This window comes from Thrips palmi, unplaced genomic scaffold (genome assembly GCF_012932325.1).
Source record: "Thrips palmi isolate BJ-2018 unplaced genomic scaffold, TpBJ-2018v1 HiC_scaffold_2, whole genome shotgun sequence".
NCBI lineage: Eukaryota > Metazoa > Arthropoda > Insecta > Thysanoptera > Thripidae > Thrips > Thrips palmi.
In genome coordinates this window covers 8,420,700-8,448,334 of record NW_023144629.1, presented here as the reverse complement: position 1 = coordinate 8,448,334, position 27,635 = coordinate 8,420,700, and the positions used below count along the sequence as shown (strand labels likewise).

Sequence of the window (27,635 nt, the reverse complement as noted above, 5' to 3'; positions counted from 1 at the left end):
ACATCGATCGATACCAAATGCGGACCAAAACACTGACTTTATACCACCACTAATTAGCAAAAACCCGGAGCACGAAATAAACGCGTGTCGCCCAGAGCCACGGCCCGGCGGCCTCCCACCCCGCGGTCGGCGGGCGCTCTGGACCGCCCAGCGCCGCCTCGCGCCGCCCAGTGCAGTGCGGGACGCCGGGACGCCGGGACGCGAACGCCTCGAGGCCGATCACCAGCCCCCCGCTGCGAAATCCATTACTGTATCCCACTCCGCGAATGGCGGGGCCTGCCTCAACGGCCTGCTTCACCACCACGACCTGATACACCGATACGCCTCGACTTGCTTCACCACTACGGCCTGCTTCACCACCACGGCCTGCTTCACCACCACGGCCTGCTTCACCACCACGGCCTGCTTCACCACCACGGCCTGCTTCACCACCACGGCCTGCTTCACCACCACGGCCTGCTTCACCACCACGGCCTGCTTCACCACCACGGCCTGCTTCACCACCACGGCCTGCTGCCCCGGACGGCGCTGCGTCGATTTGACTTGCGAATCCATCGAGGACGACATTAGCATCCGATTCCTTTAATCCTGTCGACCCGGCGCAAGAAGCGGCGGCCCGGCGCCGAGTGGCTCGAGGGGCGGGGCGGGGCTGGGCGGGGCGGGGTCACGAGCCACTGGCCGAGCGTCTCCGTCTCTCTCGATGATTACATCTGCCTTGTCAATGATTCCCCCTCGCGCCTGGCCTTCCCCGCCTCGCCCCGCCTCGACCCGCCTTTCAGCGAGACGCCCCAATTTGATCGCCAACGCCGGCAATCCACACAGTTTTACGCCCCGCCACACCACTGCAAACAGACAACATTTTCGTCTCATGGCGGCGCATGGCGGGGCAAGGCGGGGCATGGCGGGGAGGGGCCTCCCCGCTCCTCTATCCAGTGGCCTAATAAAAGCAAGCCAAGTGCCACAGCGGGACACCCGCGGCCCCGTCCAGCCCCGTCCAGCGACGCCCCCCCCCCTCCAGGCCCCACCAGGCCTCCAGAGAAGTCAGACCGAGGTTTGGAGTTGGAAAGCGCCCCTGGGGGTAGGTGCGGAGTGGGCCCCGCGGGGTGGGAAGGGGAGGGCGCGACGACGGGGTTGCGAGGTTCAAGGGGCGGCGGTGCTAAGGGAGTTGGCGTGTTCACGCGCCGCGCGGTGCAAGGCGGATTGTTAAGGGTTGACACGGCCGTCTGGAGGGCGTGCAGGGCGTGCAGGGCGTTCAGGGCGTTCAGGGCGTTCAGGGCGTGGATCGGAGGTGTGACCCCGCCAATGGACTCCTCGTTCGGAGAGCAATCCATTGGTGGGGTCACACGTTCGGTTCGAGTCCCATTTAGCGACTCTGGAGCTCAAAACGCGTCTAGAGTTTTGGCCGCCTCCACCAACTGTGCGTCGTTCCTCGGCGTGCTCACTCCCAGCCTCTAAAAATTCCACCCTTGCTCGGCCTGAACCAAAATGAAATAACAAACGCAAGTCGCTCGTAATTTCGCGCAACTTTGAAGACGTTATCGCACTGACAGTGTACCCCCTCCCCGTGCCCCACCCCCTTTCACCACAACCCCTTTTTTTTCCAGCGAGGAGCCCAAAAACTTGACGCCGGGCCGTGCCGGCCGTGGCAAAGAAATGTGATGACCAGAGAGCCTTGCCGAGTCCTAGCAGGGAGAGGCAGGGCGAGGCGGGGCGAGGCGGGGCGAGGCGGGGCGAGGCGGGGCGAGGCGGGGCGAGGCGGGGCGAGGCGGGTCTCGGCTCACCGAATTAAAACGGAATACGCACGGCACGGCGCGGCGCAAACGCAAAACTGGCGTGACGCGCCCCGAGTCGGATAAAGGGACACGCCGAGTATAATTATCCGAGTAAATAAATTATGGTAAAAAGTCAAGAAGCAAGTCAATTACTACGGTCCGTGTTTTTCTTTTCCCCACGCCTTTACCCTCTTGTCGAAAAAAAATAATTCCATTCCGTGTTTATTTTTTTTATTTTTTTTCCGCGCGACACGCGCAAGTCGCGGGAAGAAAGGAGGTTGTCATGAATAACCAGCTCAGTCAATTACTGCATTACATTATCTGGAAAAGTCTAATTTGGAGAGCGGCCGAAACACCATCCAGAAAAAAATCGGACCGCCCTCCCAGCGTCTCGTAATCGCGGGTCGAGAGACTTACACACTGGATAATGACAAAGGACAATCAGGTCCCTCATTGCATCAACGTTATTTCCAACACATACCTCAATTCAATTTCCCCGTTTCCCCGTTCGCGCGCAAAGCCACAATTTGGGGCACTGCGGTCGAAGTACGTCAACTTGTTGGAATGCCCCGACCGGCCGCCCCTCGAGGCGACACTTTGTTATTGAAATGAGTCAAGCGGCCGGACCCTCGGAAACGGGCCCTGCAGACTGAGAGTCGTTTTCGTCGCTCTGCCTCCCTCGCACCAACACGGGACGCCCCACGAGTGCGCGAGAGACAGAGCGACGAAAACGACTCTCGGAATCGGTCTGCTGCGATCGGGAGGCAGGCGGGAGGCAGCGGGAGGATCACATCCACGTCACGGCGCGGCCACGGCGCGCGCCAGCCACCCACGCACCCCACGCACGGGGCGACCCCGGTGGGGCCTGGTAGGGGGTCCCGGTGGGTCCCCGGTGGGGTTCCGGTGGGGTGACAGGGACGTGCTGCTACCTTGTCCGGATACGGGGGGGGGGGACGCGACGCAGAGCACACAGCGCACACACAGTGGCACATAAACCAACAATGTGCCGAGCCTGGCGAGCCCCATTGTACCGGACTGGAGGCTGGGGCGGCCGGGGCGGCCGGAGCCCCCGCCTCCCCTTTTCCTTGTTAATAAAACAAGTTGTGCCGAGGCATGTTATTACGCCGCGGCCGCGGTGGACGGACGGGCGGGGCGCGTGCGGGCCGCCAGTTTATACAGCGATTCCGCGAACACTGAAGTAACATCCAAGTGGTCCAAGTGGCACTGGGGCAACACTCTGAGCGGCGCGGCGGCGCGGCCAGGTAAGTCAACCCCGCGCACCGCGGTACGTAATGGGTCGTCGAGGAGCCGCACTGTGTGCTTTGCGTCGCTTTGCGGTGCAGTCGCCGCCCCGCCCCGCCCCGCGAGCGCGGAGACTCGGAGACCCGCGGACAAGCTCGTAAAGGGCAGCGAGTGTGAACGCATTGAACGCGAAGCGGGAATGCCGCTATTCGCGAAGGCGTGAGTGAAGCGAGTAGGCTTGTTCGCACGCAAACCACGCACACCTCAGTCTTCTCTACACATTCGTAAAGACCATTCTTTAGATGCCATCTTCAAAGAAATTGGCTCAGGCTTTCTTAGACCACCTCCTCACACCTCCTTCCTGACCCCGTTCGAACACCATGAGCCGCATACCATTCACATTGTTTCAAACTATTTTTCCTCGCGCACATTGGTGGCACAAATTGCCGAAAATGGCAAAATAGTGCGTAAATAGCTATAGACTAATGGGTTTGACACTCACCGAGTAGTGGTGGGCGTGGTGCGGCGGGGACGCCAGGTTGTCTCGCATGCAGCCGCCCTGCGGAAACGAGCCAAGTGTCAAACAAAAAGCAAAAACGTCAACACACACAAAAAAAAAACAGGAGTAAACACACATGTCAAGCAGAGAATGCAAAAACAAACGGTGACAAAAAAAAGGAGGAAACAACTCTTGTCGCGTCGAAACAGCAAGCAGGCTTCAACTAACAGGGTATAACTCCATTCGGAGAGCGATACAACACCCGCCGGCTGTTGCAGCCGCCATCTTTCTCTTTTCACTCACCCACACAGGCACACGGGCACACGCGCGCCACACACACACACACACACACACACACACACACACACACACACACACACACACAACAAACACACACACACACACATACGAGGACTGTCCGGACAACACAATTGCCGTACTTTGCCGATTTCCGCTCCTTGAAACTTGGAGACCGAGCGCGCCATTCCCCCCTTCCTTTTTCCCCTTTCATTCGCTACACTTTTCAGCACCGTATCGGCCCGCGCACTGTAAGTGCCAGCGATAGTGTCGGTGTTCCGCGCGCCCTCGTTGCTGTTACTAGCACCGTGTCACAGTGGGCCAGAAGACCGGCGGAAGCGGACAAAACTCTAGACGCGTTTTGAGCTCCAGAGTCGCTAACTGGGGCTCGAACCGAACGTGTGACCCCACCAATGGATTGCTCTCCGAGCGAGGAATCCACTGGTGGGGTCACACGCTCGGTTCGAGTCCCGCTAAGCGACTCTGGAGCTCAAAACGCGTCTCGGAGTTTTGGCCGCCTCCGCCGGTCTTCGGCCCACTGTGTGTGTGGGGAGACAGCTCCCGAGTGCCGATACCGCATCTCACGAGGGGAGCCCGAGTGAGTGACGTTCCAAATGAAGAGAGGGGGTTGCCTGCTTGTCGCCCACCTGGAGGACGCCGGGCGCCCCGGGCCTTAATGACGTCATCCAGAAGGGTTTAGGGCGCGGTTCAAATTGCCGCCACAAATCCTTCCCTTCCGCCCCGCGCGTCCCGACTTCGGCTGCCCGGCCATCAATCAAAACGGATTAATTTTTTAATTCGCGCAAGTTGGCGCGCGGGGACAGGGCCGACAGGGCGGCAGTGCGGTTGCGGCGCGCGCCTGCAGGTGGCGCCACAGTCCGGCAGCAGCCGCGCCCGCCGCTACCCCGCGGCGCGAGGGAACGCCCAGCGCGGGGTAGCGGCACCCAGCGGCGCCGCGCGGCACGCGTGGGCAAGCGACGTGCCGGCGCACAGTGGGCCAGAAGAGCGGCGGAGGCGGCCAAAACTCTAGACGCGTTTTGAGCTCCAGAGTCGCTAAATGGGACTCGAACCGAGCGTGTGACCCCACCAATGGATTCCTCGTTCGGAGAGCAATCCATTGGTGGGGTCACACGCTCTCGTTTAGCGACTCTAGAGCTCAAAACGCGTCTGGAGTTTTGGCCGCCTCCACCGGTCTTCTGGCCCACTGTGCGGCGTCGCGCCCAGGCCCGGGCTGGCCCAGGCGTGCCATCCTTGGATCCTCGCGGAGGGCCTCCACGCCGACACGGCCAGGCCGGCCAGCCCCGCGACGACCCGCACAAGGCCACACACTGTCAAGTCGTCTCGCAGTCTCACACTTGATGGCCGGCTGCGGAATGGATGGGCAGACTCGATACAGTGGACTGAGCAGCGCGATCGTCGCTCAGTCTCTCTCGCCAGAAAGTCCCAAGGGCGCCGCCCCGCAGAGGGAGTGCGATTAACCGGCCTGGGTTGGACGCAGTGGCCGCTCTGAGTCAGCCAAAATCACAATCTTCATTTAAATGGCACAGTTTTTAAATGAAAAATAGAATTACGATTTTGTTATACATAAAACACTTGAAACGACCGTTCTCTGAAAACGGACGGGTAGTTTTTAGACCCCCCGGGCTCGCAGCACTCTCCTGGCCATGGCGGAATGGGGCAAGACCACCGCAGGCATACGCGCTGGCATAAAGTGGAGCAACAGGACACGGCATTAAGGCTAAGTAAGTGCAAAGCAGAGGCAAGGCGAGGCCCGGCCGGGCATGTGGCCACATAATCTAAGGCCAGGGCCAAGGCTGCCGAGGCCGCCGAGGGCAAGGAGCACCACGCCGCACAGTGGGCCAGAAGGCTGGTGGAGGCGGCCGAAACTCTAGACGCGTTTTGAGCTCTAGAGTCGCTTAACGGGGCTCGAACCGAACGTGTGACCCCCACCAATGGATTCCTCGTTCGGAGAGCAATCCATTGGTGGGGTCACACGTTCGGTTCGAGTCTCATTTAGCGACTCTGGAGCTCAAAACGCGTCCGGGACTTTGACCGCATCCACCGGTCTTCTGGCCCACTGTGCGCCGCGGGGGAAGTCACCGCGGTGGCAACGACACCAGCAACGCGTCTAGCATTCTCCTGCTGGAAATGGGAACCACAAAGGCAACCGCGACAACGTGTCCACCATAAAGTCCAAGTTCCATTTCTAATTAATGCAATGAATGAACCTGAAAAATAAAACACCGTATACAGACAAAAATTTTCAAAAATTGCAAGTCTCACGTCATTACACGATCAGTTAAACACGGCATAGAACAACCCCCCCCCAAAAAAGCAACATGTGTCAAAAATGACGTCACCATCATAAACACATAGAATCCACGTTCCGACACGAAAGCAAGGCAAAGTGAACCTGAAAGAAAAGGGGACGGTTAGTGTAACGAGCGAGTGTGACTCTATTAGAGTGTGCAGCGCGAGCAGCGCCCTCGCGACTGCATCGTAATTAAAGAAGGCACCGGCGCGGCACGGCGCGGCGCGGAACAGCACGGCACGGCGCGGCGCGGCACGGCACGGCAGCAGCGTCCCTGAATGAGGAACAAAACAAAAGGCGATCCCGCCACTGCAGATTCCCCCCGGGAGGAGGGCGGAGAGGACCGGCGCAGCCCGGCAGCCCTACAAGTCCCTGGACGACCAGGACGACCAGGACGCTAAAAATGCACGAGCAGACGACAGACGACGCGGAGACCAGGCGATGTGCGGCCCCCCCGAGGTTACCCCGAGGGCGGGCCGTCGAGTCGGGCCGGGCCGGGTCTTACAGTTTGGATGTTGACGGCGTGCAGGTCGCGACTTAGTGCCGCGTCCACCTCGTCGCCGGAGTCCACGCGGTCGGCGCGGTCGGCGCGGTCGGTGGGGGGGGGCGCGGCCGGGGGCGGCGCGGGGGGGGTGGGGGGCGGCGGAGGGCGGCCCGGAGGCGCAGCTGGAGTCGGACACGGAGCGCGAGGGCGGCGCGCCGCCCGGGCCGGGGCTCCAGAAGCCCCGACGACGACGACGACAGCGGCGACCCGCACTTCCGGTCCTGGTTGAGCGCGACCAGCGCGGCCAGCGGCGGCGGAGGCGCGGCCTGCGACTTGCCGTGCCTGGAAACAGAAAGCAGTGTCACAGTCGCATCCAGCAAAATTAATAATATCATGCATTATTTCTCATTAGCGGTCAGCGGCGGGGGCGGCGGGGTCCCTCTCTCTGAAATAACTTTGATATCCCACTCGGCGGCCCCGGCACGGCCCCGGCACGGCCCCGGCACCCACCCAGCCAGCCAGCAGCCCCGAGGCGCGGAGAGCGTGGCAGCGCACATGAAGCAGTCCCGACTGTGTCAACAGGCACCTCGCTAGGGTGGCCACTCGGCCCACTCGGCCCCAGCAGCGGGACGAGCGCCGCGCCCCCGCCGGGGCCTCGCCGGCGCCACGGGCCACGTGCAAGTGGCAACTCTAAGCAAACGAACACGGTGCGCCCGGAGTGCAACGCAAGGTAAACGCAGGAACGCGTCCGCTTGAAAAGAGGAGGTTGCCACGCGTTATTTTGGCGCACACGCGGATCACGACCATCCTGAATGGTCCACCATAAAAGTGAAGATTCTCGAGTAATCGGCACCATTTCTGAGAGATTCGTATTAGAGTGACAAGACAACGGCGTGTCTCTCCCTTCGTGCTTATGAGAAGATTTTCGATCATTTCTCGTAAGAACGACGAATGACTCCCAGACTTCCGCGGCGGCCGCGTCGGAGAGGAGACCTCGTTTTTACGGAGCGTCACGCCGAAAGCACGAAAGAGGGGGAAGAGGGAAACGAAACGGGAGGGGGCGGAGCATTCCAATTTGAAAACTAATCTACTCTGCGTGCAAGCTCAAAACCCCGAAACCCCGAAACCCCGGAACCCCGCCGCTCGCGAGACGTATGGGGCTCGGCCAGGCACAGTGGGCCAGAGAACCGATGGAGGCGGCCAAAACTCTAGACGCGTTTTGAGCTCCAGAGTCGCTAAATGGGACTCGAACCAGACGTGTGACCCCACCAATCGATTGCTCTCCGAACGAGGAATCCATTGGTGGGGTCACACGTTCGGTTCGAGCCCCATTTAGCGACTCTAGAGCTCAAAACGCGTCTCGAGTTTTGGCCGCCTCCATCGGTCTTCTGGCCCACTGTGCCAGGCTGGCGTGGCGTGGCGTGGCCGAAGCCGAAGCCGACGCCGAAGCCGAACTCACCTGCTGAGCTGAGGGGGTGGGCCCCGGCCGGGCGGCCCCGGCCCGGCCAGCTTGCTGGGATTGCTGGGGCCGTTGGCGGGGCCGTTGGTGTGGGCCTGTGCCGCCACGGCGGGCGCGGCTAGCGCGGCCTCGGCGCCGCTCAGCGTGCCGGCCGGCTCCCACGTCTCCGTGGTGGACGAGTTGTACACGTTGTCCTCCTGCGTCTGCCGCGAGCGCTCGTCCACGACGCGACCGCCGCGCGCCACCGTCACCTCCTCGCGCGTCACCACCGACGACTTGACCTGCAGGCTCGTCTCCAGGCGCACCGGCGAGCGCAGGATGCCCGCGCGCACCTGCAGCCACAACAACAACAACATTAGCAATCACAAACAAAAACAATGGCGAACAAAATAAAATTGTAAACAAAACAAAAAAGTTGCACTTAAGATAATTGTAAACCAAAAAAAAAAAGGTGTACTTAAAATAATTTTAAATAAAAAATTTGTACTAAAAAATAATCAAAAAAATTGCTAACAAACACATAAGAAAAATACTTTCAAAAAAGTTGTAGTTTTTTTGTTGTTTTTTTTTTTGTTTGTTTGTTGTTTTTTTTTTGTTTTTAGATGAGATTGCGGAATGACTCACCAGCACCGTGTTGAGCAGGTCGTGGGGCGGCACGTGGCCGGCGAGCAGGGCCTTGCGGATGGCGGCGCCGTCGCTGCCCTGGAGCTGCAGGGGCTGCCCGTTGACCAGCAGCACCTCCTCCTCGCGCACCACGGACCGCTTCTCACAGTCCAGCACCTGCGCGCCGGCGCCCACCAGCTGCTCCACCGTCTCCTGCAGCTCGGCGTCCATGCCTGCAACCGAGGGGTTCGTTCAGCTCACTCACACTGAGGGAAATGTTTTGGGGCCACACCTAAACTTACAGCTGTGACAACCAATCTGTTTGGTCGCTGGGGGTTCAATTAAACGTTCGATGGCCACATTTAAATCGTTTAGTCGCACTACTTTAGTTGTGAGATGTACTCTTTTTCTAACATGTCGTCTGTCTATTTTAGCCACTGCCACTAAATCAAATCTTGTTACAGTGACTGAATGCGATAAGGTCTGACGACTGACTGTTTAGTCCTGACACATAAACGTAAACCGATGAAAAAACGACTCCAAAACGAGTGCTCGAACCACGGACCTACGTGTTACGAGTCCGTCGCTCTACCAACTCCTCTACCAAGTCGCGACTACAGACCATCGATCAAGCCTATGACTAAAGCCAGTTTAATCGAGTCCTTTCATGCTGACTATTATTGGCGGTTCAGTCACTCTCACTATTTAGCAGTCTTATTGTGATCATCGGCTGAACAGTTGCAAGGATTGAACTCGTGTAACTGTCGCCATTGGGGGGTTCAACAAAACACAGTTTTACACTGCAATTCAAAGGGTGAGACATCTGACCGATTTTCGGTGATACAAAAAGTATGACCGAAAAAACGGTCATACACAAATGTATGACCGAAAAACGGTCATACACAAATGTATGACCGAAAAACGGTCATACTTAAATGTATGACCAAAAAAAGGTCAGACATCAGCGAGGGGATATATCAGCCTTTACCCGTGATACACTATAAAGTATGACCGTTTTTCGGTCATACATCGAAGTATGACCGTTTTTCGGTCATACATCGAAGTATGACCGTTTTTCGGTCATACATCGAAGTATGACCCTTTTTCGGTCGTACATTTCAGTAAGACCGTTTAAGCGGTCAAAAGTATGACCGTTCTATTTTCAGTGTATCGTGAGGCACCGACCCCTTCTCTCAGTGCATTCCGATTCCGTCTCCCTCGCACTCGAGGGGCGTCCTGCGCGTCCCGCGTGGGTGCGAGAGAGACGGGGCGAGCACGGCGGAGAAATGGCCTGTCGCGGGCCCCGGACGCGGCGCTCAATCGGACGCCCGATGGCCGTTTAATATGTACCGGGACAGGGGCGCTGCAGAGGGCCGGCCGGAGGGGAGGGGGGGGGCGAAATGGGCAAAGTTAGTTCGCGAAGGTTAAGCGCCTTACAATCAGCAGACGGAGTGGACGGAGTGGGGCAAACAGGGAATGGAGATAATCCTCGAAATCGTCCAGAGAAACGAGAATTAATTTTCATTTTAATTTTTATTTTTTCGGGAAAAAGGGGACGCAGTATACAGGTTTAACTTTCAGTCTGAAAACGAGCTGCTTTTCCCATTGTCCCGTTTCTGCGACCGGATTTGCATCGCTCCGCTCGTCCCGCTCGTCTGCTGGCCCGGCACACTGCCCGCCACGGCCCGGCTCGCGCATAATGCTGTCATAATACCCCACTGACCTGATGTGACCTTCGTCAATTTATTTATAACAAGAGCCTGACCTGGTTCAGACAATGACAGCGCGCCGGACAGACCGGGCTGGCGGCAGCGCGGCGCCACAGACGGGGCTGGCAGGCTGGCAGCCACTGACTGGCCGCGCTTGCCCTGCCTGCCTGCCTGCCCCATCGGCCACTCTCATCGCGGCGCGCCGTCAAACCCACCCCAACCGAGAGCCGACCTCGCCAAAAAAAAGGAAAAAAAACGCTGCGCAAAAAAAAAAAAACTCCCCCAAAAAACTCGACATTGGCGAACATTATGTTAAAAATATAATTTTAGAGAAGACGTGAAATTTGTGGACGTGTTTTGTGTTTGCTTGTTTTGCTTTTATTTTAGTTGCCTCCCTTCGCAAAGCAGCACCCTCCCTCCACGGATGCGGCATTTCGGAATGGGTCCGCCACATTGGCACACTCGCACCATCGTCCTGCCCTTCAGTCCCCGGGCAAAGAATGCCAGGCATCCTGGAGGCTGTCAGGGATAGACACAAGGCAACATAGGAAAAGAGGAAATGCTGATCTTGCAGACGCGCTCGCGGCGTCCGGCTTGGCCGCGAGTCGTCAGTCGTAGGCTGAGCCTCGGAGCGGCAGCACCTTTCGGACCTAGCTTGGTGAGTGGGAGGTTATCCAACCCTTAAACACTGTGTCCTCATTGCCGTACGAACCCCGCTCCATGCCGTTCAGGAACACCACGACTAGCTCCCCTGACATGGTGGAGGTGCTGGTGCCAAAATTTGAATAATTTTGGATGTGAGCCCGTACTTAGGAGTGTTGTGCGTGGTCTAGGAATGTGTTTCTGCTGCGGTGGGGGTGTAGACTTGACAGTGATAGTGCTTGTCGAGATTTCATGCATCATCCCGTAGAAATTCGCTTCCGGTTCCCCATTTTGGGGTTTGCGGTCAGCGACCGTTTAGTAGCTGTCTGAGGAGCGAAAGTGCCCTCGAAGTGCCACAAACTCGATTTCTCAGATTTAGTCTAGATAGTTAGCTAAGTTTTGCGGTCGATTTTGTTGGGCCGAAGGATGGTTTCAATGGTTGTTTAGGCAAAAGACGCGCAGAGTGACTGAACGGCTTTCCGGAGGAGCATGGCAGAGTGCGGGAGGACTCGTGTTCTGGGGGGAGGAGACCCTCCCACAAGCCTTGCTGGCTCTGTGGGTGTTGTCCGCGAGGGCAAATGTCTTCGTCTCACGGAAACAGTTTTCGGACTTGTGTTTTGTGGCTTGAAATTTGTGTTGTGAGACCGCGTGTTCGGCGCCTCGTTCCACGTGGCCAGCGCTGTGGACGCCCGACATCATGCGCCACGCCGCGCCACGCCGCGCCGCGAGTCTCGCCGCCGCCTCGACACTGGACACCGCTGCGTCAGCAATCGCCTGGACGGGGCACTGCCACCTCCGCTGCCACGGCTGCCGCAGCAACAACAAGACGGCACGGCGATACCCCAGCCTCCGGCGATACTCCTTGCTCGACACACGTGAGTTCGTCAGCTGGCTGTCGCTGTCAAGCAGCATGGGCAAGCGCTCGCCCGCCCAGTCCGTCAGCAGTGCCTGCCTCACACCATCAGGCACGCTGCGATCCAGACATCTCGATTTTCCCATCGCATCGAGTCTGCCGACCTGAACGATCGATGGTCGAGTGCACAGAGAGTGCAAAGCGAACGTCAACTTCCATCAGCCGACGTGCTTTTCCGAGGACGCAGAAAGCATGGCGGCACTCCTGAATTGAGTAGGGAGTGCCAAAGTGCGAGAAGCCATCACTGCCATCACGAGTGCACAGCGTCCCGGAAGACGCACTCCAACGTGGGAAAAACATATTCCTGCAGCCATCATGAGTGCACAGCGTCCCGGAAGACGCACTCCAACGTGGGAAAAACATCTTCCTGCAGCCATCATGAGTGCACAGCGTCACGGAAGACGCACTCCATCGCGGGAACAACATCTACCTGCGGTTGAGGACGTGACCGGCTTCGAGATCAACAACATCGAAACAGCCCAGAACATCTAAAATATCTTGTTTTGATTCATAACTTTTGATCTATTATTTCGATTTTTATTGAACTTTCGCGGCAACATGATTGATTTTGGAACTTTAGAAATATTTAGGCCTGTTGGGTTGACATGAAATGAAAAGAAAATTTTACAGAACTTTGAAGTAAACAATACTTCTTGCTTGCCAAGCTATAAATGATCTAAATTATTTTTGTTTTCTTTTAATTTTTTTTGTTTAATTTTGATAAGCATTTCGCCTTTTCCTATATATACTAGCGTATTTTTTTTTAGGAAAGTTAAGTTAGGTAACATATTTTTACACCGTTAGTTATAGTTCGACTAGGCTCTAATCTAAGGTTAAGTAAAGTGCCTTAATAAGCGAGGACGCTTATTTTCCAAAAGGGGGGGCATGTCAGGGATAGACACAAGGCAACATAGGAAAAGAGGAAATGCTGATCTTGCAGACGCGCTCGCGGCGTCCGGCTTGGCCGCGAGTCGTCAGTCGTAGGCTGAGCCTCGGAGCGGCAGCACCTTTCGGACCTAGCTTGGTGAGTGGGAGGTTATCCAACCCTTAAACACTGTGTCCTCATTGCCGTACGAACCCCGCTCCATGCCGTTCAGGAACACCACGACTAGCTCCCCTGACAGAGGCCTCGATGACGGCCACGACACTGTCCCGCTGGTAGTCACACTGGTAGTCACACTGGCAGTCACACTGGTAGTCACACTGGTAGACACACTGCCAGTCACACAGCCAGTCACAGAGCCAGTCACACTGCCAGTCACACAGCCAGTCACACAGCCAGTCACACAGCCAGTCACACAGCCAGTCACACAGCCAGTCACACAGCCAGTCACGCAGCCAGTCACACTGCCAGTCACACAGCCAGTCACAGAGCCAGTCACACAGCCAGTCACACAGCCAGTCACACAGCCAGTCACACAGCCAGTCACACAGCCAGTCACACAGCCAGTCACGCAGCCAGTCACGCAGCCAGTCACACTGCCAGTCACACTGCCAGTCACACAGCCAGTCACACAGCCAGTCACACAGCCAGTCACACAGCCAGTCACACTGCCAGTCACACAGCCAGTCACACTGCCAGTCACACTGCCAGTCACACTGCCAGTCACACAGCCAGTCACACAGCCAGTCGCACAGCCAGTCACACAGCCAGTCACGCAGCCAGTCACACTGCCAGTCACACAGCCAGTCACACAGCCAGTCACACTGCCAGTCACACAGCCAGTCACACTGCGCTGCAGCAAGACGGTGGTGGAGCGCACAAAGGGCGGTCTCATCAACGCCGGAGAGGGAGACGGGGGGCATGTCGTTGCACAGGAGCGAGTGCTCCGCGCTCCACCGCGCGGATTCTGCCGGCGGTGGCGTCGTGGCGCGTCGTGGCGTGCGCCATCCCCGAGGAGAAAATAATGATCCCGCCACAGCGATGCCACGGCGATGCAAGCTGCTGCTGCCGTCTTAGCCCCCCCCCCCCACTCAAAGTCGCCCCAAAACACGGTTTCTACCACCGGTTCGTCGCCGTTGCTACCAGCTTTGCGGCAGGGCTGTCCCCAAGCCACGGCGCGAAATCGCGCTCAGCAGCAAAGACACGAGTTTCTCTCGGTTTACTTTTGCGTCCGGCCGTCCGGCTGTCCGGCGCACTGCCATGGCACTGCCCGGCGCTCGTCCGGCAAATCGATTCCGCTGCGTCTGCCGTGGCGCGTCGCTGGGCGTCGCAGTACGTCGCGATCAACCTGGCGGCCCCCAGCGCGCCCATTCCGAGAGTCTTTCTCGTCTCTCTCTCTCTCTCTCTCTCTCTCTCTCTCTCTCTCTCTCTCTCTCCTCCTCTCTCTCTCTCTCTCTCTCTCTCTCTCTCCCTCTCTCTCTCTCTCTCTCTCTCTTTTTCTCTCTCTCTCTCTCTTGAGACCAACGGTTGACGCGCGAAACCAGTGTGCTCCCCAGTTTTATTGACTTTTAACTAGTTTGGAGGCGTTGAAACGCCTACAAATACTTTCCCACGGCAAGTTAAAGAAGAAAGCACCAAGATGTGATAATAATCACAACCAGTTGGTGCTCTTCTAGAGGATAAATCTACAACAACAAACCCATCAGCCGGCAACGGTCACAGTCATGGCGTCCCGCCAGGCTCTGGCCGAGCTCAACAACAACCATCAAAACAACTCCACCGTCCTCAGCGGCAACTCTGGAATGACATCTTGGCTCAAGACATCATCCAAACCATCACCAGTAATCCAACAAACCTTCAACAAGTCCTCTACAAACAATTCAACAGTAAGTCAATTTGAATCTGACTCACGTAGTACTGCAAGCAGCCGCGGGTCCGTTCCCGGATCCAGCGAGGCGGCCGCCATAACCTCAAATGACCAACAACGACCACCTGCGGCCATCAGTCAAGACTCAACGAACGCACCCAACCAAAACAACATCGGCAGCAGACGAACTGATGCATCAATCAACACAAGTTCAACAGATTATGTGCCAACTAAAAAGTGTGCAATAGTTATTGAAAATACCCAAACTGTTTCTCAAGACTCAGCATTAAGAGCCGTTGCTGACATTATTTCGGGCGCTAATATCCATTATGTGACCCGTCTTAGTGGCGCACGAATCTGCATGTACTTGTCAAACGAAGAATGTGTCAACAAACTGTGTCAAGAAGGAGGAGTAGTCATTGATGTCGAGTATTTTCCAGTACGAAGATATGTTACCGAGGCCACAAAGTTTGTAATATCAAATTGCCCACCTGAGTTCTCTGACGACGACCTCAAGAAACTGTTGGAGCCTTATGGTAGAATTGTTTCTGCACCATCAAGACTCCGGGTAAATACTTCTCATGATGATTTAAAACATGTGAAATCCTGGCGCCGCTCAATTTATATAATGATACCCAGTGACTCAAATGACCCACCCAAGAAAATTCCTATTATCAATAATACTGATGGGACCAAAAGTTTTCTCTATGTCAACAGAGATGATTTAGTGTGTGCACACTGTCTAGCACCAGGTCACATCAGAGACAATTGCAAAAAACTCCAAATCGACAACATCAACTTCCCAAGTTTCCAGCCTTCAGTGTCAACAAGACTCGTCAACACAAGAAAACCCACTCCGCTCAAGACAAATCCATGGAACCAGTCCAACCTAACCTCTGATCCAACGACAAGCCTCTCCAATCCACCCAACAACAACTGGCAGCCAAATAGTCACCAAGCACCATCAGTTTGGGGAGACATCCTTCATCCGAACAAATCAACGTCATCCAACATCACTCAAGAAAAACAGCAAACAGGAAGCCAGCCTGCGTTGAACCAAACCCTGCCTCAACAAGACCAACCAAAGTTGTCGCCCCTTGATGTATCAATCACTAGCTCTACTGAGGAGACTGAATTTCAGGGTTGTGAGCCACAAACACAAGGAGATGCTGCCCTTGAGAGTACCCATGTTCAAGTAACGGACACACAACCTAGCAGTGCCAACGCTTCAGTCAAGAGAGTACATTCCCCCACAAATGACGAAGACTCATCAGCATCAAGCTCTTACAGTGGAGTGGATCAACAAGACAAGCCTGAGAGAAAAAAAGTCAAGAGAGCCAAAGAGCAACTAGCTGTCAACCAACTAATGAATGAAATGAAGCACAAATCATCATACCTAAGCCAAGAACAATTCCGCAGTTTTCTCTCTGAGTGTAGAGGGAAATGTAACTCAAAAACTGTTGCATCTAAGTATACCAGTGATTTCAGTGCTTTAATTGCTCAACTGAATGATGCTCAAATACTATGTAAAGACTTTAATTTACTAAGGAGACTAAAGCGTGCAGCTGAGGCTCTCATTTAACAACAAGTAAATTGTATTTATTCCTCCTCTCAATGTAAAAGTGTAAATTACCTTATCTGTTAAAAATTTTCTAAAAAAAAAAAAAAAAACAACAACAACAAAAAAAAAAGAAAAGAAAAGAAAAAAAAAAAAAAAAAAGAAAAAAAAAAAAAAAAGGAAAAAAAAAAGCACAGTCAAAAATTCCCTACAAATGTAAAAATTCAATAATCTCTCTAAGTTACAAAATGTAAAACCAGCACCACAAACATCAAAACTAAAAAAACAGATACTCTGCATGCATTTTGTGACAAAAAATTACACCACCCCTTGGCCCGAATGTGAAATCAGAATCCCCCCAATAAATACTGTTAAAAACTAACTCTCTCTCTCTCTCTCTCTCTCTCTCTCTCTCTCTCTCTCTCTCTCTCTCTCTCTCTCTCTCTCCGCCGCGGTGGGACGGGGGACCTAGGGGCACCCAGGGGCACCCGCAGCCTCCAGTGTTCGTCCAACCTCAATCAGACTTCCCCTAAATTTTACTAGCCAGGGGAAGGCCTTCGGCCTCGATGCTGAGCTGGATTCTGCTGGAGATGGAAATGCATTTTCATCAGTAGTAAATTTGGATGTGTTTATTTTGAAAATGAGCCTCTTTTCTTTTAGGGGGGTGATAGCCAGGAAGTATGCTTTTGCGCAAAGGATTGTGATTCGGCAATGGTTGGTTTCGCCTTGAATCGACGGAAGGCTATTTAATAATCTAAAACTAAATGTTCCAACCAATCCTAACCTAACCTAACGGGCTCGTGACAGATCTTACTCTACTCGTGACAGATCTTACCGTACTCTCGACAGATTTTATTCTCAAAATAAATGGTCCAACCAAACCTAACCTAACCTAACGGGCTCGTGACAGATCTTTCTCTACTCGTGACAGATCTTTCCCTACTCTCGACCGATCTTATTCTCAAACTAAATGATCCAACCAATCCTAACCTAACGGGCTCGTGACAGATCTTACTCTACTCGTGACAGATCTTACCCTACTCTCGACAGATTTTATTCTCAAAATAAATGGTCCAACCAAACCTAACCTAACGGGCTCGTGACAGATCTTTCTCTACTCGTGACAGATCTTTCCCTACTCTCGACCGATCTTATTCTCAAACTAAATGATCCAACCAATCCTAACCTAACCTAACGGGCTCGTGACAGATCTTACTCTACTCGTGACAGATCTTACCCTACTCTCGACAGATCTTATTCTCAAACTAAATGGTCCAACCAATCCTAACCTAACCTAACGGGCTCGTGACAGATCTTTCTCTACTCGTGACAGATCTTTCCCTACTCTCGACCGATCTTATTCTCAAACTAAATGGTCCAACCAATCCTAACCTAACCTAACGGGCTCGTGACAGATCTTCCTCTACTCGCGAAAGATCATACCCTACTCGCGACAGATCTTATTCTCAAACTAAATGGCCTATGAAGCTTGGCGTACGACTATGGAGCTTGGACTATTGAGCTTGGACTATAGAATATGGACTATGGAGCTTAGACTATGGAGCTTGGACTATGGAGCTTGGACTATGGAGCTTGGACTATGGAGCTTGGACTATGGAGCTTGGACTATGGAGCTTGGACTATAGAGCTTCGACTATGTATACGCATATGAATACAGTAAAAATAAACAGAGGAAGATACCTCTTGTAAACTAAAGGTATCAGGGGGGGGGGTCGGACAAATGAGCTATTCAAAATCCCAAACAGGGTGCTTCGCTTCGCTCAGCAACCATGACATCACTTTTTAGCAGACGATACCTTCATTTCATGACTTTCCAAACCAAGTTTTGAGGTGTGGAGGTCTGTTACCGGACCCAGCATAATCGTATGACAAGTGCGTTGCTGTCGCGCGCGCAGCGGCGTTTTGTTTGTCGCTGTCGTTTGCTGTTCCTGTTTTGTTGTTTCCGTTTCGCTTCTTTTCCGCTGTCGCCGCTTTCAGCGCTTTCAGAAGGGAGGCGCGGCGCGCGGTTTCATCTCTCTCTCTCTCTCTCTCTCTCTCTCTCTCTCTCTCTCTCTCTCTCTCCCTCTCTCTCTCTCAAACACACACACACACACACGTGTATGAAAGAGGAAATATTCGGGCGACTCGTGTGACAGGCAGTCACTAGAGGCAATTAGCAGTGAGGCAGTCTGACGCTCGCATTCCATTACGAAGCGTACTATGAGTTGCAAAAGAATCGAGCCCGGCCGGCCGGGCCCGGCGCTACCCCGCGTCCAGACGACTGCCGAAGACGGGCGGGCTTCTCGGCAGATGGACCGACGCAGGGCTGCGCTGTTGTCAAACTATAAACTGCACGTGCCGAGAGAGGGAGGGGAGGGGGCCAGCGTGCACCAGAGTGCAAAAGGCCTGGCCTGGGCCGCCTGGGCCCGGAGCCCGGAGCGGGCTGGAGGCAACCGGATTTGGCCTAAAATATCGGTTAAAATTGGCGTAGAACAAAATTTCAACATATGACTGGACCCGCAACTTTGCAAGGAACCCATTTCCACTCAATTCAGAACCAAAGATTGGGTTGTTCGAAAAATTTTGTTTTGGGTCGAGGGGCAATAAATCTGCGTGTCAGCACCCTCACAGCGGTGCAGCTCGGAGTGAAAGAGGCCCTCGAAACAATAGCCAGGTGGTGACTCAGCTGATTCTAGAATGCAAATTTTCCAGGGCGTTGCTTGACATGTTTGAAATGTTGACCAATGTGTTGGAAACTCAATTCCCGATCTACAGTAAAACTCCCATCCAAGCTGACAAATCGGGGGACAGATTAAGCTTCGAGAGAACAGCCCGATTCGTTGACCACATGGTGCAAGGGACGGCGAGGGTCGACCCGGTGCGCCGGGAGGGCAATAAACGCAGGTGCAGCCGGTTGCAGCAAGTTTTGGCGAAACTTTAAAAAATCATATCTCGGGAACTACTTGTCCGATCGGCCTGAGATTTTGCACAGCACGGTATCTCATGTAGTACTACACGCAAAAAAATTTGAATCGCGAGTTTGGGCTGATTTGGACCTAGACAAGTCGGGCTAGTGGAGCGGTCACTGCCGGTTTGTGGCCCTCAGCTGTCATCCCCTCGTCAAACGGCGAGCTCGCACCGAGCTGCGAAGGGACTGGCTACACAGCGAAAATAAAAAAAAAAAGCTTGGAGGGGACCAGCCTAGAGGGGAGTTTTACTGTATGCATATAAAAATAAATTTTCTAGGATTATTTTTATGAAGTAAGAAAAAGTTCATTGAACACCTTATAATGAAATAATCAGCTCATCTCGAGATGCATTCTGGTAGCGTTGTCAAAATTAGTAATTTTTACACGAAAATGAACTTGAGAAAATCGCACCCGCCCGGCCGGGTGAGCAGAGCTGCTCGGCTGCTCTGCGGCGCCCAGACCAGGGGTCGGGTCGAGGTGTCATTCACTCATAAAGCTATTGTGCACTTGCAGTTATAGTTTGGCAACAAGGCGGCCCGGCGACCGACCGTCTTCCTACCTGTCCGCGCGTCTTCAGCACCAGCCTGGGCGCGGGGTATCGCCGAGCCCGGCCGGCCGGGTCCGATTCTTTTGCAACTCATAGTACACTGTATCCTCTCGGCGGAAGCGAGAGAATCGCACCGCGCGGGGAGGGGGGAAAACCTCTTTGCAATCGGTTGCTTCCGTTGGCGAAAACCAGAACGCCACCTCGAGAGGTCTTCTCTCTCTTTCCTGTTTTTTTTTTTTTAAGGTAAGCAAGCAAGACAATTTTTTGGCAATTTTATATGCAAGTAGAAAACTTTTTCATTACGCTTGAATGAGGAGTTTTCAAGCGGTCAGGACGTAATATTTTGGAATTTTTTTTAACTTCTTTTTTTGGTGTGTGTTTGCTTCAGTTCCCTTTCGAGGCAGGTGGATGGAGGCCGAGAGGCAAGCGGTGGGCGACGACAGGTCAGGCACACTGCTAGCGTGCTGCTGGCGGCGTGCTGCTAGCGCACTGATATGGGGCGCGCGGTACGGGGCGTATCGGACAGCGGACGGCGGCGACGTGCGGTCCGCCAAGACAGTGGAAACCACGCCGCGCCACGCCGCGCCACGCCGCGTCGACGCTCTGACACCGGCAAGGCAAACGGTATGCGTGTTTGTGTTTCGTCCACACCAACGCCCCGCGCCGCCCCGCGCCGCCCCGCGCATCTCCGTGTAGGTTATTGGCACTTGTGTGCGCGCGCGTGTGTGTGCGTGTGAGTTTGTGTGTGTGTGTGTGTGCGTGTGTGTGTGTGTGCGTGTGTGTGTGTGTGTGTGAGAGAGAGTTTGTGTGTGTGTGTGTGTGTGTGTGTGTGATTGTGTGTGTGTGATTGTGTGTGTGTGTGTGTGTGTGTGTGTGCGTGTGTGGCTCGAGGAAACACGCGGAAGGTGCCAACACGGTTGTTCGCAGGTCCCCACGGTCCCCGCCGCGTGCTGGGATTCCTCCGTGTTCGAGGACACTGCACTACCAAGGCGTGGCCCCGCCCACCCCCCCTCCCCCAAAAGGTATCAAAGAGCACGTTAAGCCCTTTTTGGTATAGTCACCGAAAGTTTGAGAGCAAGGTGCGGGGCGGCCGCGTCGGACACGAAACCACGTGTGGGAACGCAGCGCGGCGCAGCGCAGCGTCCAGGCTCCCACTTAATTTATTCTCTCGCCGAGTTCGGCTGCCTTGTCCGCCAAGCGCCGCCAAGCGCCGCGAAGCATGCGAGTCTGTCTCGCCTGCAACAAGCCGGCCGAGCCGGCCCAGCCGGCGAGGACACCGGAAGTGCGTTAGCAGGTATCAATGCCTTAATGCAGCCAAACTCGCGGCAAACCGCGCGCGGGTTGCCTACCTCACAGGTTTTGCTGACAATATTTTTTGTTGAGGTGGAAAGTGCGGACAGTCTCTGCCCAGCGTCTCTGCCCCTCCTTCGGAAAGGTTTCCCCGCTCGCAGAGCCGCGCAGCGGTGCGCTTTTTAAGGTCCACTGTCCACTCCGCGCCGTGACACTTCAGCCTCTTCTCTCGGTCACGGCTGTAGGCTCGTTCCGAGTCGTTGCGAGCGGCCGCGTCTGTCTCTCTCGCACTCGTGGGGCGCGCCCTAGGGCCCTGGGGGTGCGAGAGAGACAGAGCGACCAAGCACTGCTGGCCACTTCCGAGGCAGCGCGGCGGCGGCCATAAGCACTGTCCGACCAGACTGGCCCTCCTGTGTGGTCTGTCAAGTTAAGGACGCGCGTCAGACGCGCGTACGCGCGTACGCGCGTCCGGTTTGCGCTGGCTGCTGTTGGAGGGCTTTTGATCCTTTTGATCCATTAAAGTTGTTCAACCCGTACCGTTTTGGAAACGGGAGATGCCACGGATTCTCGTATTGCAAATAAAAGCGTGCATAGACGAATTACAAGGTTTCAAGTGACACAGGAACGGTCACACATCTCCGGCTGCATCCGGATAAATGGATTGTCGGGCTCCCATCCCTATCCCTACCACTCGTTTGCAAATCAAAGCTAGGAAATTCAGGAAATTGATAACGATATGGATGAATTGGAGCATTTTGATGACGCGACAGTAGGTTAGGTTATGTTGGTATTATTTGCTCTCTAATGGGTTGTACACATATAACGTACTTTGGAACATCTTGTCACACACAGGGTTCGATCAATGGAAGTTATTTTACAAGACAAAAAGGAAAGTAGAATGAAAACCGTCAACAATTCACCAAAATACTGATTTATTAACTAAACAGCTAGTTGTTATCATAGACAATCAACTTTTCAGACTCAGGACCAGCTGTTGCGACCGTTCCTGTGTCACTTGAAACCTTGTAATTCGTCTTTGCACGCTTTTATTTGCATTACGAGAATCCGTGGCATCTCCCGTTTCCAAAAAGGTACGGGTTGAACAACTTTAATGGATCAAAAGGATCAAAAGCCCTCCAACAGCAGCCAGCGCAAACCGGACGCGCGTACGCGCGTACGCGCGTCTGACGCGCGTCCTTAACTTGACAGACCATGGACGCTGGCTGGCGCCACGCGTGGGGTGGCCGGGAACGTCCCCCCCCCCCTCACTCCACCTGCACTACAAAACCCCCAAAATCTCGAGCGGCCGAGAGTTTAAAAGTGGCGCAGTGTGTGTGTGACGCAGAAGGCCCTGACCGCCTCCCTTGCCTCACAAGCCCAAAGACCGAAAATAGACAAAATCCAAAGTGCATACCTGAGAGCAGGAAGTAAGTTAGATCTGACTTATCGGGTATGCCATTTTAACGCAGGTTGAATGAGATTCGTGATTGGCAGTGATTTGGGGCAGAAAGGTGCGGTCTGTGAAGCCCACGCAGGAAATGCGTGCAAACAAGGAAGATGCTTAAGCACACTGCAAGGTGCACTGCAGACGATAATTCGAAAACCTAACCTCACACGCGAGAAACGGTCCGCACATTGGAATTTATGTCGAGTGCAGCTCGGCTCGGGCTCCCTCGGCCCGGATCTACAGCACCTCCCCTCAAAAGCGACGATTTTGTACCGTCTGTTGTGGGCCGCACATAACCTAACCAGCGCCCGTCACCGAATTTTCTCCCGTACTCACCTGAGGTTCTTTCCGGCTTCAGACGAGTGCGGGGGCGCGCCTGCGGGCGGCATCGGTCATCCCTCGCTGCGACTCGCCGGCCTGCTGCACTTTCGGCACTTTGGGACGCTGGAGCCGCCGAACGGGGCGAGGCGAGATTTGTAAACAAACACTGACAGGCTTGGGCGGCACCAACTTTCACCGCGACGCTGCTCTCTCGGGCGCGGGGATCGCTGCGAAACGGAGGCTGGCCGGGCGGCGTGCGTCGCGGGCCGCGGCCGTCGCGTGCAGATCACGAACCTGTCACAAATCGCACGAAAAGGCACGCGCGCGGGCACAAGCAGCACAAGCAGCACGGGGCGCACCACGGAGTACGCCAGTACGCCGCTTATCTCGCGAGACTGACGGCGCGGCGTGACGTCACAGTGGTGGGGAGGACGGGGCAGGGCTGCCAGCCTCGCGTAGCCTCGCGGCGGCGAACCGCGGCGAACATGGCCGCGCCGCGACCTGCGTCTCCTGCACCGCCAAGCCACGGACGGCCCGGCCCGGCCCTCCCGCCGGGCGTTCCTGACATAGAAAGAGTTATCGGTGACGAAGCCGAGCCGCTGAGCACGCGCGCCGAATCTGCGAGGAGACGTTGTTCTTAAGGCAAGACACGATGTAACCCGGCCTTCCTTCCACCATGAGCTGCTGCCGCGGGGTATCGACGGCGTGGCCCCGCATGGGGTAGCGCCGGCCGCCTGGAGAAGTGGAGAAACGGGCGCCACTTACCTGGTGCGGGGACTTCTTGAAGCCGCCGGAGGTGGTTGAGCTCGCGATGCTCTGCAAAAGGAGCCGGGACAAATTGCGTAAATGACGTTGTTACGTATGCTTGTCTTTATTGTAATTAATATTTTTTAGTGATTTTGATCATTTTTTGTGACTTTTGTAGAAGACGGTTGCTTCAAATGGTGGTGCTCGAGGCTCGCCCTTACACTACAAACCTAACTGTCTACTTAGTACACACTTACAAATGCATGCTTGCAAGTACACACTTACAAACGCATGCTTGACGCATGGAGTTGTTATACGGCATCAAGCATGCGTTTGTTAGTGTTTACTTGCAAGCATGCATTTGTAAGTGTGTACTTAGTAGACAGTTAGGTTTGTAGTGTAGCGTGGACTCACCAGGGTGGGCGAGGAGCAGCGGCCCCCCATGTGCCGGCCGGGGGAGTGCGACGTGGACGCCCTGGAGCTGGGCCTGCTGTTGGGCCTGCTGCTGGGCCTGCTGCTGGGCCTGCTGCCCGGCCTGCTGTTGGGCTTGCTGTTGGGCTTGCTGTTGGGCCTGCTGTTGGGCCTGCTGCCCGGGCGGCGCGACGGCGGCGGGGGCACGGACTGCGGCAGTGGCAGCGGGTCCTGCAGCACGAGGGTGTACTCGGGGAAGTCGGGCTGCAGCGGCAGCGCCTGCGTGGCGCGCTCGCCGCACACCGTGCACTCGTACTCGAAGTCGGGGTGCAGCGGCAGGTCGCGCGGCTCGGAGTGCAGGAAGACGTCCCTGCCGCCCACCGTGGACGCGATGGAGGCCCTGCTGCCGGCCAGCGACCGCGCGGCGCACGGCCCGCAGCGCGGCACCACCACGCCGTTGCGCAGGCGGGGGTCCGAGCCGAGGCGCGCCGCGGCCCACAGCTCGCGGAGGTCGCGCAGGTCGTCCAGGTCCGGGTCGTGCTCGCCACCAGGGGGAGGCCGGTACCCCAGCTGCCCCAGCGGCTCGGCCAGGTCCAGCGACACGTGGCCGGGGGCGGGGGCGAGCGACAGCGGCCGCGGCGAGGTCTGCCGCCGCCCCAGGCTGCCGAACTGCCTGGGCTGTTGTTGCTGCTGCTGTTGCTGCTGGTGGTGTTGCTGCTGGTGCTGGTGGCTAGGGTGGGCGCCCGGCGGACAGGGGCACGCTGACGAGAAGTGCCGGTACGGGCACTGGGGCACGTGCCGGTATGGGCATGGAGCCCCTGGCCCTGGGCCTGGCCCTGGCCCGGACGACCCCGAGCCGGACGCCGACACCGACACGGACCCCAGGCCGGAGCCCGAGCCGGAGTCGGACGCCGAGGTGGGCAGCTTGGAGGACGACACGGCGGGGCTGGTGCGGGCCAGCAGCTGCGAGGCCAGCAGCTGGTGGAGGTCGTCCTGGCCGTGCGCACCTGGTAGGGAGTGGTGCCGGTGGCGGGGCCTGGGCCGAGGGCTGGCCCGAGGCCCCCTTCGCGTGTGGCTGCCGTGGTCAGGCCGTGCCCGGCGCCGTGGGCTTGTCCGTGTGTCGCCCCGCGGAGGCCGTGACTGGAGCAGGGGCTGTGGTTGTTGTTGTTGGTGTTGTTGTTGTTGTTGACCGGCACGCCGAACTGCGAGTCCTGGTCGTCCTGCTGCTTGGCCGTCTGGTTCGAGTTGGTCCCGTTGGTCGTGATGGTCGTGGCCAGGCGCTGCAGTTGCTGCTGCAGCTGCTGTTGCACCGACCCGCTCAGCGGGGTCAGCCTCTTCGGCGGGGGTGGCGGCGGCGGCTTCTTGGTGGCGTTGCCGGCGAACGTGCTGAGGGCGGTCGACGGCGAGGTCGGGGTGTCTGCTGCAGTCCCCGCGTCCAGGCGGTCCAGGCGGTCCAGGCCCGGCGGTGGCAGGAGGTTCAGGCCGAGGTTCAGGCCGTTGTCAAGGTGTGACGGCGACATGTCCTCGGCGTCCGACTCCCCGGACGAGCTCGACGACGAGAAGGCACTGCTCGTGTCGCCGCCATCCTCGGTGTCGTCTGGGTCCGTACTGCTGTCTCGGCCCTGGTCACTCGTACTCCAGTGGTGGCCCCCTGCCCCCGCGGCGGCCCCCGCGCCGCCAACCCCCGCCAAGGCCTCGGGCCCCACCTGCCCCTCCGCGACGCCGACACCGGCGAACTGCGGGCAGCCGCGCCGCAAGGGCAGGCTGCCCACCCCGTGGAACCACAGGGTGCCGGACAGGACGTCTACGCCCACCTGAGGATCGCCGAGACCGCCGTGGCCGCCGTGACCAGGATCCCCGTGGCGGGCCGACGGGGCGCGGACGGCGTCACACTGCAGACTGCAGGCTACTGCAGGCAGCCCGACTCCTCGACGACGTCCTGATCGTGTGTCGGACCGTGACAGTCACGCCCACCTGAGGATCCCGTCACTCGGTCTTCCTGGCCGCGTGTCAGTGTCGCGGCGTCACACTGGCCGACGGGCAGCACGCCGTCACGTTTACGCGTTTACGCCCCCAGCCGCCGCGTGACGACGCGTGACGGCCGAGAGGTGGGCGGGGCGCGGCGGGGCGCGGCGGGGCGGCAGCCTGTCCCTGCGGCAGGGCGACCCCTGTGCTCCGCGCCGCGGCTCGCTCGCCTCGACGGGGGAGCAGTGGCGCACTTTGAGGTTAAGGTCCCTCCCTGGTCCAGCGCGGGCAGGTGCTCCAACGTCTCACCGCGGGTCCACTTCGGCCGGATTCGAACCACGGCCTCTCCGCGCACGCCGCGACCGCCTCGCACGCGACAGGGCCTCGCACACGCCGAGCACTCGCGGATCTGGCGGGATCTGTTTTGTTTACACTCCGCTGGCCGCGGTGCGCACTGCGCGCACCGTCCGGGTCCCTAGGCCCTTCCCGCAGGATCCCTTCTTCTGCTCATTGCTCGAGCTCCTCCCGAGCCTGGCTTGCCGCCACTGCCGCCAGAGGGCGCGGCGCGGCGAGGGGGGCTGTGCCGGGCTGCCTGCGGGGTGCTGCGCGGTGCCGCGCGCGGGGCAGGGGGTTGCCCGGGCGCGTGCGCCTAGCCAGCCAAGCCAGCCTAGCCGCGCCGAGGGCCGCGGGGCGCCGTGGGGGCGGGACGGATAGGGGCAGTGTCGGCACGGGGGCGGGAGCGGGGGCGGGGGCGCGGACCGGAGGCTGGGGGCTGCCGGGGCCGGCCCGGGCCACTCGGCACAACGCCGCGGCAGTGCTGCCAGCAGCCAGCAGCCAGCGCAGCACTGCGCAGCCCGGGACCACCGATCGAAGACGGACGGCTGGGACGGTGGGACGGACAGCGGGGGGTGGCGGCGAGGTCCGAACCCCGCCCGGGGCACCGCGGGGCACGGAGGGGTGGGACTTGTCGAGGGCGGCGCGTGGAGCAGGCCTCGGCGCCTCGGCGAGCAGGGCAGAGCGTGGGCGTCGGGACAAGCGGAACCGAAGCCGAAACACACCTCTGTGGTTGGCTGCTGGCTCGCAGCCCCAGCCCCAGCTCCGCCGTGGCCGCGCTGTGGATGCCCTTGCCCCTCCCCGGCCGGGCCCCTCGCTGTTAATTTCGGTGGCAGCTGTCTGCTGCCAGGCGGGAGCGCGCCTGGTCCCCTCCCCTCCCCCACGCCCCTCTCCCGGAGCGCTTCCCTAGCTTCATCGTGCTGGCTGCAGCGCGGCCCGGGGCTGCCTTGCCCGGGGCTGGAGGCTACTGGAGGCCTGGCGCCGGCGGGACGCATCTGCCGACGAGGCATGGCCGAGCCGTTAGTCTGCGCTGCGCCAGCCCCGCCCGCATGGAGATGCTCAAGACGCAGAGGCAGCACCGCCCGCGCAAGCCCATCCACCTGCCAAGTGTGTAACTCCTTGTTCGGATCGGGCGGGGCGAGGGGGAGTACTGTCTCCTCTTTTCCATTGCTCCTCCTCTGGATCCCATCCTCCATGCTGCAGCTGCCTTCTAATGAAGAGCTCTGACAAATCTCATGTGTAGTCTCTTTCATCATTATTTTTGAAGCCTCCCTTCAAAGGGTTTCCCCCACAAAAAAAAAAGGGAACTTTGGTTGTGTATTTTGTGTGGTGTTCTCTTTTCCTTTTCCCATCTTTTCATATCAAT

The 27,635-nt window shown here is 57.1% G+C and overlaps 1 protein-coding gene across 2 annotated transcripts in view; it reads right to left on the bottom strand.

Moving 5' to 3' along the window:
• The window catches only part of LOC117647531 (ras-GEF domain-containing family member 1B-like), a 110,494-nt gene extending 86,424 nt beyond the window's left edge, over nt 1-24,070 (bottom strand). The window contains exons 1-3 of one of the 2 annotated variants that reach the window (XM_034389306.1): nt 23,975-24,070; nt 23,579-23,629; nt 3,517-3,573 (exon numbers count right to left, since the gene is read on the bottom strand). In XM_034389306.1, coding sequence (XP_034245197.1) covers nt 3,517-3,573; nt 23,579-23,629; nt 23,975-24,004 — 138 coding nt within the window. In that variant the 5' untranslated portion in view covers nt 24,005-24,070. The remainder of the gene's footprint in view (nt 1-3,516; nt 3,574-23,578; nt 23,630-23,974) is intronic. The other variant, XM_034389307.1, reaches the window with a different exon arrangement.
• Between the last annotated feature and the right edge of the window lie 3,565 nt (nt 24,071-27,635).